General features: G+C 51.7%; 2 protein-coding genes across 2 annotated transcripts; one reads left to right on the top strand and one right to left on the bottom strand.

The window, feature by feature from the left end:
* Nucleotides 1-978: 978 nt before the first annotated feature.
* LOC119291293 (CASP-like protein 5A1) lies at nt 979-5,745 on the top strand. Its single transcript, XM_037570027.1, has 3 exons — nt 979-1,519; nt 4,764-4,896; nt 5,262-5,745. Exons 1-3 carry the CDS (start codon nt 1,308-1,310, stop codon nt 5,451-5,453), a joined length of 537 nt encoding a protein of 178 aa, XP_037425924.1. The 5' UTR covers nt 979-1,307; the 3' UTR covers nt 5,454-5,745.
* Nucleotides 5,746-6,168: 423 nt separating this feature from the next.
* On the bottom strand, nt 6,169-8,765 carry LOC119291292 (BTB/POZ domain-containing protein SR1IP1-like). The gene is made up of 5 exons (XM_037570026.1): nt 8,536-8,765; nt 8,288-8,357; nt 7,599-8,180; nt 6,968-7,516; nt 6,169-6,885 (listed from the first exon to the last, which is right to left on the bottom strand). The coding sequence occupies exons 1-5, from the start codon at nt 8,586-8,588 to the stop codon at nt 6,322-6,324; spliced, it is 1,818 nt and encodes a 605-aa protein (XP_037425923.1). The 5' UTR covers nt 8,589-8,765; the 3' UTR covers nt 6,169-6,321.
* Nucleotides 8,766-10,758: the final 1,993 nt, after the last annotated feature.

Here is a 10,758-nt window from a genome sequence, read left to right as displayed (position 1 = left end):
GAGTGGTAGAGCTAAGGTACGCATTTTGCGTATCCTAAAAAAAATGCTTTTCTAAAAAGGAAAACTTGAGGCTTGTAGAGGGTTGGACAACGGTCCATGAAATATTGTGATATTTTCCGCCCTCTTTGTAGAATATATCCGTGCACGGTCGAAGGCTGGAAGTAGACGACGACTAACCGAAGAAGATACACAGGAAATGAAATTGTATAACGAACCTAGTCAAGGCACTACTGTTGATTTTGATTTTGCTAACCACATGTCCCATGCGGCCACTGTTTACATGCTACTACCCGTTATTTATAATCAAAATTCATATATATATAAATAGTGGTGGGCCACGGAATAGCCTTGTGTGGTTGTATTTAGGCCGGCCGGTGGTTCTAGCCGGCGCTAAATTCTCCGGGCCGACCTGGTCTGCAGTGATTTTTCCCCGCACGCGCACTGATTTTTCCTCCGCACGGTGTGATGGCGACGGCCGAACGAATCCGCGCGGCCGCGCCAGCTGCGACCGCGCTCTCGCTGCTAAAACGCTTCCACCACCCATGCTCGGATCCCGTTGACGCGCGTTCGTTCCGTCCCGGCGCCGGGGGACGGAATATAAGCCACGCGGCAAAGATACGTACATGAGGCGCGTCAGTCCGTGCAACGGCCGCGGCTTGGACTGTACGCTTGCACCGACCGCGGTCGTGATCTCCGCCGTCGGCCACCTCCGTTCTGGCCTTCTGGGCCAGCTCGTGACACGACACAGGATCGCTCAAACCAAACGGCTCGTCTGTCTGCCCCTTGCTTGACGCTACGCTAGTGATCCGTACGGGGTAAATCGCACTGGCAGGAAAAATGCTGGAGTACTGGCAGAGTTACAGACGGGCGGGTCCAGATGAAAAGAAGGACGGGCGGACAGTGGCGGCACGGGCAAGCAAGCAAAGTCAGCCCCGCCCGGCCCGGCCCGGCCCCGGCCCATTTCCCTCCCACTCCCTCCACCACTCGGACACGGAGCCGCGGAGGAGAGAGAGAGAGAGACTGGGAGGGACCCCACGGCGTGCCGTCGCAGCTGCAGCTCCCCAGAAACTGCCGTCGCCTTTCCCCCCGGCCAAAAGCAAGGGGAACCAACGGCAAGCAGCGCCTCCCCCGAGCCCCCCCTCCCCTCCCCGGTCGACCCCGGCGCGTGTGGCCCCTCCCTCCTCGTCCACTCCGCCCAATCCAGTCCCCTGCGAGGCCAAACCCTTCTTCGCCCAGCCCCCACCGGTCCCGCGGCGGCGAGGCGGGAGGTGAGCGCGTAGGGGGAGCCTGTACCGTCGGGGGCCGAGATGTTCGCGAGCAGGCCGGCGGTGCACCCGGTGGAGGCGCCGCCGCCGACGGATCCGGTGGAGCAGCCCACGGGGGTGCTCATGAAGGACCTGCCCGGGATGCCCGGCACGGCCGGCGGCCTCGCGCTCCGCCTCGCGCAGTTCGCCTTCGCCGGAGTCGCCCTCGGCGTCATGGCCTCCACCAACGACTTCCCCTCCGTCAGCGCCTTCTGGTAACCTCCCTCCCCAGTCCCCATCCCGGTGGTTTCTCATCATCCGCGCTAGTACTAGTATTTGCCCCAACTGGCTGTGTAGGGCCTGAGCATCAATCGCTTTACAATTCTACTACTACTTCCAATCGTTGCTCAAGAAAGGAAATATGATCTTACATGCACCGGTGGGTCAAGTGTGTGCGCGCTCTTAAAGCTTGCGTCCGTGGGGAATTCGGTGTTCAAGAACGGAAAATATGATCTGCTATGTACTCTAGGCACTCCATCTGTTGGAGCTTAGCTCATTTCGGGAATAGGTTCCCAAAGCTTGGAGTGATGCTTGTAATGCAACTTGTGGAAACATGTGTCTATGGTCACCCCTGCCTCAGCTCAGAACGAACTATAGGAGTGTGGATTTGGAGGCAGTTGGGTACCAGCCTCAGCACACTATACCTTCTGAACTATAAGTTCGTTACACTTACCTTCTGATCTTTCTGGTCGACTTTCTCCATTTTGAATGTAATGGATTGCCTAATTGATGAGGACTAAAAGGCATCAGCTTATCTGTAGTGACCTACTACTGCCTGAGTATCATCATCTAGTATTGCATACTATAGGTAGCTAAAAACAAATTCTAACGACAACGGACTTCTCCTCTGAAAAAATGACAAGAATGTGCTTAAATGTATCACTAAGGCACTTGTGTTCTGGCATGCATAGAAAGTAGCTTTAGACATTTACAAGGCGGATAAGTATACATAGTACAGTATATTTATGGAGGAGGCAAGCAAATGTAATCATGTGAAGACTATTGTTATCCAGAAATAGGGCGTATTTATTTATTTATTTTGACAATTCTGTATTGTAGTACAATCCCCTGCTATGTGCTATTCCACTGAACGTGCACGATTTCAAGGTGAGATGACAGTATGCTGGATCGAAGTGTCAAAAACAGGGGAGTGCGCGCAGTACTTGAATTCTGAAATTATTAGTAAGACTAATTATATGAAGCCAAGGATTGTAGAAGCAAAGCAACTAATTGTAAGATTAATCTATTTGCTACTTCCAAAAAACATGCAATTTCATGTCACATCATTAGGAATATAATGCCACCACATGCATATGAACATGTCACAAACTGGTGAACTACAATAGGAAACATGGTTTTTGTTGTTGTTGACGGTTTTGCTTTGTGGTTCAGTGTCTACTGAATATCTCAGGGGTACAATCCCCATGTCACAAACTAGTGAACTACAATAGGAACAGAAATATCACATCCACATGTCCTTTTCTACTTATCCTCAACGTACTAAACTGCATTTCTGTTCACTATTTATGAAACTGCCATGGGCAGAACAGTGGATTGTTACATTATCTACCAGAGTAAAACAGAGATCCCTTATGTCTTATCCATATTATGGAGTTCTTTTAGGGTGTGTTTGGTTGGGGAACAAAGTGGAACGGAATGTCATGGTCCCATTCCACTAGAATGGGTCGGTTCCGTCCTTATGTTTGGTAGGAGCAGTTCAGAGGAATGGAATGGTTACATTTTGGTGTTTGGTTTGAGAGATGGAATGGAATGAAATTGTTCGTCTCACTTTATTACATTGATTCATATCGAATTAGATTTTGATAGAAAACTAAACTGAACTGAATGTTGAACACTTGATTACATCGATTGTAATGAACAGATGTACTTGACGCTGCAGTACAGAAGAACACCCACGTAACACTGAATGCTGAATACAGAAGAACAGATGTACTTGACGCTGCAGTATATTGATCTGGAGAGACACCCATGGCAAATGTCACTGCACACCACAGGCTCCTTGGTCCAGCAGCCAAAGCTCCCTGACGATTGCGCCTTAGGTGCGCCCAGCCTCCATGCCCGGTGGAAGGAGACGAGTGAGAGGGCTCCCGGCCTCCCTGCTCTGCTGAAGATGATTAAGAGGGCCGCCCGACCTCCCTGCTCGGTGGGATGCGTCAGGTGCGCCCGGCTGGGACGCGGCTGGCGGGTCGGCAAGCAGCGCCAGCGCGAGGATGCAGCGGTGGCCAGTCATGGCCGCATACGGTGGGGCTGTCGGCGGGAGCATACGCAAGGTTACGGAGGGAGCTGCGGCGCAGGGGAGGGGGAAACGAGGGGGTGGCCGGGGCGGCTGCAAGCGTGCCGGATGCGGTGGTGGCCATTCATGGCCGCGCGCTGTGGGGCTGATGGTGGTGGCGCGTGCAAGGTTGGGGAGGGAGATGTGGCGCCGGGGAGGGAAAGCCGAGCGAAAGTCGAGCGAGCCGTTCCGTGTCGTCCGCTCGATTTGGAGGTACCGCCTAGTTCCGCATAAACAGGGAATATGCCATTCTCCAGAATCGGTGGGTTCCCGTTCCTTTGACAAACCAAACACTGAAATGGGCTCTGGGGACGGTACCGACCCATTACATTTCACTTGACCCCAACAAAACACACCCTTAATTGAGTTGTAGCGCAAAATTTCCTTTTGGCAAAGACTGGGGGGCTAGCAGGCATTTTCCTCTTTTTGCTATCATACGTACTTCAAAGTAACTTTTTGATAAAATGAAAGGGTGTGTGTGTGTGTGATTCTGGGACTGTTTTTTCTTTTAAGAAAAGAGGGGCCACCCCTTCTGATTCCATATATAGAAACCAAGGTCTTCCTGATACAAACTACTCTTGTGGCACTGTTTACCTTACTATACAATTCCTGGTACAAGTATGTTGGGTTTGTATAAAACGACTTAGTCCCAACCTTTCAAGTTAATTATGTAGTTATTCTGAATGATCGTAGATAAAAAAAATACCCCTAGGATCATACTACAATGTGGAAATCCGATCGTACTATGTACTTCAGTGTAACATTTTAAGAGGAACTTATACTTATACATCTAAAACTATCATGCTGCTCCTTTTACATTTTCCAAGTTTAAGCCTTCTTGAACATATAGGTTTCTCTGGTTTTGTTACTGCTTATTATATGGGCATGCCTGTCGTAACAGAAATTCAACATTTGCATTAGTGATGAGTGAGTGATGAGTGGATGATCTACATTTTGTATTTTAGTGAGGCAGACATGGGTGGGCACTTCTTTGTTGGCCCAGTTTACGGCAAGCAACACAGATTGTGTTCATGCTTTTGAGCTATAAAAGGAAGCTCTCTTGTGTCTAGTTTATTTGCTTGTTTCTTCTGCTCTCAAATTTACTCTGGCAGTGCTATTCTGTATTTTTAGTTTCTGACAAACTGACGGAGTGCTGTTTTTGTCAGCTATCTTGTTGCAGCAACCATATTGCAATGCCTATGGAGCTTCTCGCTTGGGATTGTTGATATCTATGCATTGCTTGTTAAGCGTTGTCTAAGGAACCGCCGCGCTGTTTGCCTGTTCGCAATTGGAGATGGGGTAAGTCAATATACATCTCTGTTCATGTCTCTGATGCTTGTGAGATTTACTTGGTCAATCTTCTGTATCATCTTTTTTGATCTGAATAATATGTGCTGATATATATATAAAATTTGCTACCCGTGTGAACTTTTCCGTGTATCTAGTAACCTAGCGCTTTTCCATCATTCTTCTTACTAACAATATTGGCTGTGTGGTGTATAGACTAAGAAATCTTGCAGTGTACGTGCTCAGATTACGACAATTGAATGAAACTGCATTTTTATTGCAAGTTCCTGCATGTTAGTTTCATCCTGGAAATTATAAATGCATTTCTTTTGACTGCGTGAGGTCTAATATAGCGAATCATTGCTGTTTCTTGGTAGATCACGGCAGCACTCATCTTCGGCGCAGCATGCTCGTCGGCAGGCATCACGGTCCTGATCGACAACGACCTGAACATCTGTGCCGAGAACCACTGTGGCAGCTTCGAGACCGCGACGGCGATGGCATTCATGAGCTGGTTTGCTCTCACGCCCTCCTTCCTGCTGAACTTCTGGTCGATGGCTTCCCGATGAAAACAACGAGGAGGAAGATATAGCTTGACTTTTTGTGCGCCCAATTACGGTTTAGCGACGTCTGGATAGAGTGGCACAGCTAATCGCATTGTGATCGGAAGCTGATGTGCGCCTGTGGAGACACACACGTATCTAGTACTGCACCTATGTAAAAAGTGGAATAGGTAATTAATGGCTTGTCTTGAACATTGTGTTGCTATGGAACTCTACTAGGATTCTTTTGACCCAGGCAGACGTGTGCCCTATAAAACGCTTGATGTCCTGAACCAAACTGGTTGAGTTTTGCCCTGAATTGTCGTGTATTGTGCATACAGAGAGCCTAGACGTGTTGAGTGTTGCCGACTGATCCATGATGAGTAGGGGCGCAATGTTGCTATCCTTTCTTAGGATAGGAGAATGGAAATCCACTGATCTCCTTTCCTTTTCGCCTCTTTGTTTGTTGTAAGGACAGTCCCGTGCCCATATGGCGTGGTTATCTACCAGGGCCAAATCCCAGGCCACATTTCGGTGCTGGTTGTCGTTTGTCCCGAGGGGGATGCATTGCTAGCCATACCAACGTTATCGCAATCCCCACACAAGAAACGGGAGAGGATCGTCTGAGATCGACATCAGATGCTTCCATCTTCCAGCGTTGTGGTAATCGTAGAGCGCGCAGTGATCCGATCGGCCGACATCGCGGTGGCCAGTGGAACAGAACTGCACTACACTGACAGACTGAACCCCGAGTTGCAAAATTTTGCTACAATGGCCTGAGTTTCTTCATTGTAGGAACTTGACACGAACTGAGACGCAGATTATAAAGCTGTACAGTGCTACGCCCATGCTAAGATGCTTATTTATCTTCAAGTTTACACACCATCCGATAGTGTCAAGAAATGGAGTGCCTGCGATCCTTGGGCGGCTTCGTGCGGACCTTGCCGCCGCCCAGAGGGTCGCGCACGAACGGGTTCAGCCGCCCGAGCTTCTTCATGAACCCGCCGCCGCCTCCTCCGCCGCTGCCGCCCTGCTTCTTCGGCAGTGGCGGCTTCCCCGACGACGGGAAGCTCCGGGTTGCCCCCGCCGCGAGTGGCGGCGCCGGGGCCGGCGCCGCGCCCGACGGGTCCCTCAGGCGCATCTTCATCTGCATCAGCTCCATCCTCAGCTCGTCGTTCTCCCGCTGCAGCCGCGACACCTCGCTGGACGGCGCGCTCCGCTCCCGCCCGTACGACACCGCCGGCGACTCCCCCCCGGCGTACGACGGCGCGCCGCTCGGCGCCTGCGAGGGCGGCGGCACGCGGAGGCGCCGCTGCTCGTGGTACAGTACCTGCACCACCGTCTGCACCGGCAGCCGGTCGTTCTGCGCCGCGTGCGCGCACGCCTCCCGCGACAGCTTCTGGCAGTCCATGACGCCGCACACCTTCTTCCTCTCGCCCTCGCCCAACGACGGATGCGCCTGCCCAAACCATCGACCACATTTGAGCACTATCCACTATAACAACAAGTAAACGAATGAATATCTATTCTAATGAACGGACCTTCAGGTAGATGTCGATGGCGCGGTACATGCCGTCCTCGTTGAACCGGGCGCGCTCCGGGATGAGCTCGGCGAGGCCGGTGAACTTGTCAACGGGCAGGTTCACGTCCGAGGAGATCTCGGCGAGGTAGCTCTCCATGAGCTTGCCGACCGGCCCGACGTCGTTGGGCGGCGACGCCGCCGAGGCGAAGTCGTCGTCCGTGTTGTAGTCCAGGCGCGTCGCCTCGCCCTCGTTCTCCAGGTACCCGGCCAGGATCCTCTGCACCGCGTCGACGTCGTAGGCCGTGCCTGCGCCCTCGGGCGAGGAGGACGGGATGAGCAGGTCGTCGAGCACGGCCTGGCCGAGCTGCGCGGCCATCCGCGTCTCCAGGTCGAGCCGGCACGCCAGCGACGTGTCGAGGTAGATCGCCGCCCGGAGCAGCATCGACAGGAAGCTCACTGACATGGTGTTCTTCTCCCTCGGCAGGAGGCTCACGATCGTCTCGAGAACCACCCGCTTCTCGTGCTCCTGCCTCGGCTCCATCTTCTTCCGCTCCCTCCCGTTCATGTCCTGCAACAAGTTACAAGTCGACAGTGCCAGACACGTTAGCTAGTAGTAGCAAGAGTGTGGTGATGTGCTCGAATCGACTCACCAATCTTCGTAGAGACTTCTGAGCGTAGAGCATGATCATCGTCCCCATGGCGATGCCCTTGAACCCCCTCGCCTTCATGGCGATCATGACCCTCTGGAAGGTGTCGATCCTCAGCGCCGTCAGCTCGTCGGCCCACCAGTCATCGACAGGCTTCCGTGGCGCGCCCACGTCGTCCAGCCCTTCATGGCTGCCGTCGCCGCAGGTCATGGTCGCTATGGCATCGATGCACCTGCCAATGAGCTGCACCTTGTCGGACGCCGGGAGGAGCTCCTCGGCCCTGCGGAGCGCGGTGACCGCGCCCTCGAGGCTCGCCAGCGCCACCTCCTCCAGGTAGGCCTCGGTCCTGCCGATGAGGTTCCCGGGCTTGCACTCCTCCGTCATCTCAAGGTGCTCGGCGGCGCAGCGCAGCATGGCGACGTTGTCGGCGGTGATCTCGAAGTTGACGCCGTAGCAGAACTTGATGACGAGGTCGAACGCCTTGGCGTCGCCGGGCATGCCCGTGATCTCCAGGTGGGTCACCCTGGACCCGTTGGCCCCCGACACCAGCTTCCTTATGTAGCCGCATTTAGATGCCAGTGGGAGCTGCAGGAACATCCGCATACTTGTGATCAGAACTTGTAACACGATTCTCCCGATTCTTGTAATCTCTCAACACGCGGTGGAAAGTAAAGTTGGGGCTGGTTGGTTACCTTGTGAAGGTTGAAGCTGCTCTCCCCAACTTGGATGGTAATATCGCTTGGGAATTCTTGCGAACGGATCCTGCACCAACCAGTTGAAATTTTTTATCGGATGAAACTTCAGGTTCAGTATGTCATTCCACGTATAAAATACGGAGTACTTGTCACTGCACGCTGCTGCTTGCTTGAGAACAGTTTCATGGCGCCAAAGAAGCGGCGAGCTCGTAGATTCAAACAGGCAGCAGAGCGAAGGTACGTACCAGTCGCTGGTCCTCTTCATCGCGGCCGAAGAGAACTGAGTATCGGTCTGCATCCTGGAGCACTCACGCAAGCTCGCCGCCCTCTCTCCTCCCTTCTCACTATGCTCCGCTCATCTTTATCTCACCCGACGTCCACGTCGTGGGAAAATCGGGGCAGCCAGAGCATCCAGTGAGTGAAGCAGGTGCAACACTCGCGGATTGAGTCCGTCTGCCACACAGGGGCGGCCCTCCCTGTGGATAGGTGGGAGAAAATCGGACGGACAGCTCTGGTCGACTCTCGGACATGTCCTTGTCTCCTCTCGCGTCCTGTCTCGGCCTTCCTTTTTGGTGTTCTTGGAAGCAAGATGCCCTTCGGTTCTTGGAAGCTTGTGTCGGCTATGCATATCTTGCAATCTTGTCTTCTTTTAACCACTGGAATCTTTGTCTTGAGTGAGGTTTAGTGGTCTGGGTTTCATTGGGCTGCGGTCTCAGTGTTTTTGAGTTTCGGCCCAAAGTAGGCCCATATAAGTATGGGCCATTAGCCAGTTATATGTATGGACCAAAAACTACTCAGGACCAGAGCGGCTTGATTCCCAGAAACCCGGCCTCCAGCGACCATGCGACTTTTTTTTTGAGACAATCAGCAAAGCTTTATTGATCCGTCACATAGTTTACATGGACGAAATAAAGATCCCCAGGGTGGCCCAACCAAACATGACGACCAAGCCCCAGTTTAAGTGCATGCTTTGCTAGATTGTGAGCTTCGACGTTTGAGCTCCTAAATTCATGAACAAAATTACATGAAGTAAAACTAGTAGAGTACTCTAGTATTTCATGTATAATAGCCCCATAACCAGCCCCGCTTCTCCTCTTGAGATCATCTATCACCACTGAGCAATCCGAAGCCACATGTATAGCTTGTATGTTTAGATCCTCTGTCAATGCCAGGGCCTCCCTTACCGCTAGAGCTTCCAAAGTTGTCGGATCAGTTATCCCTCTGAATACCACCGATGAAGCGCCTAGATAGAGTCCATCTCTGTTTCTGCAAATTGCTGCCACTGAGCTTACACCTCGTCGTCCAGAAACCGCAGAATCTACATTCACCTTCATCAAGCGGTTGGATCCAATGGGAGTGCCTCACTGACTTGGGCTGTGAGTGCTGAAAGTGCGGTTTTTTCAAGACTTGGAGATCACTCCAGTAGGACTGAATATATAAGTGTGTTGACATTGGGCTTTGAAAGATATCCTCATAAACTGCTTTCCTTCTCGCTCCCCATATAGCCCACAGCGTGATCACCATACGTACTAGCCGATCATGCGATAACTTGCTGTTCATTTGGAAGATCCATTCCTTAGTGTTTTTAGATTCATACTGGCACATTAACTCCATCATTTCTTCATCAGCTAAAGCCCACACACTTCTTGCCATTGAGCAGTTTATAAGCGCATGTCTCCAAGAATCTCTAGCTCCGCATAATCTGCATGCCGCCGAGGTAGCCATGTTCCGATGCTGAAGAAGATCCGCAGTAGGCATAGAAGATCTAGCCAGCCGCCATAGGAACATTTTCAATTTAGATGGAACATCAATCTTCCAAAGCTTCGACCAGTCGCTTGTTTCCCTGTTATCGCCTGACGCGCCCGCGGCCTCTTCAATCCAATTTTCCCTTGTGATTTTCATGTGAAGTATCATTTTGTAGGCTGATTTGACAGTGAACATACCTCGTTTGTCAGCACTCCATGACCAGAAGTCATCAATGTTTCTGGTACACAGGGGGATCGACAAAATGGCCTCAGAATCTATAGGTAAGAACACCCGACGCACCAGCGTCTCATTCCACGATGAAGTTGCTGGGATTAACATGTCAGAAACAAGCTCATGAGGGTTATTAATCAAAGACACAATTGGTCTCATCATGCCCGGGCGCGGAAGCCAGTTGTGTCTCCAAATTTCTGTAGACTGACCACGTGACTACATCTCGCTTTACGACATTGCTAGTTCCGTCTCGCTGAAGTGAACTCACCCGCGTTGTAGCTATTGGGCCGGCCTGTTAGTGCACCTTTAAATAAAGAGAGAAGGCGAGTGTTACTCCCGTCTCGCTGAAGGCCATTGCATGTCGGGCGGCGTTATTTAGCTCAAGGTCTTCAGCTCCACTACTTCATTATATCTTCAGAATCTAAACAAGTTGATCGTGACATCCAGAAAGGAAACCAGGGTGCTTACGGAGCTATCGTCAATGAAATCAA

Source organism: Triticum dicoccoides, chromosome 4B (assembly GCF_002162155.2).
Source record: "Triticum dicoccoides isolate Atlit2015 ecotype Zavitan chromosome 4B, WEW_v2.0, whole genome shotgun sequence".
Classification (NCBI taxonomy): Eukaryota; Viridiplantae; Streptophyta; class Magnoliopsida; order Poales; family Poaceae; genus Triticum; species Triticum dicoccoides.
The sequence above is the reverse complement of the archived record's forward strand: the minus strand, read 5'-3'. Positions and strand labels throughout refer to the sequence as shown.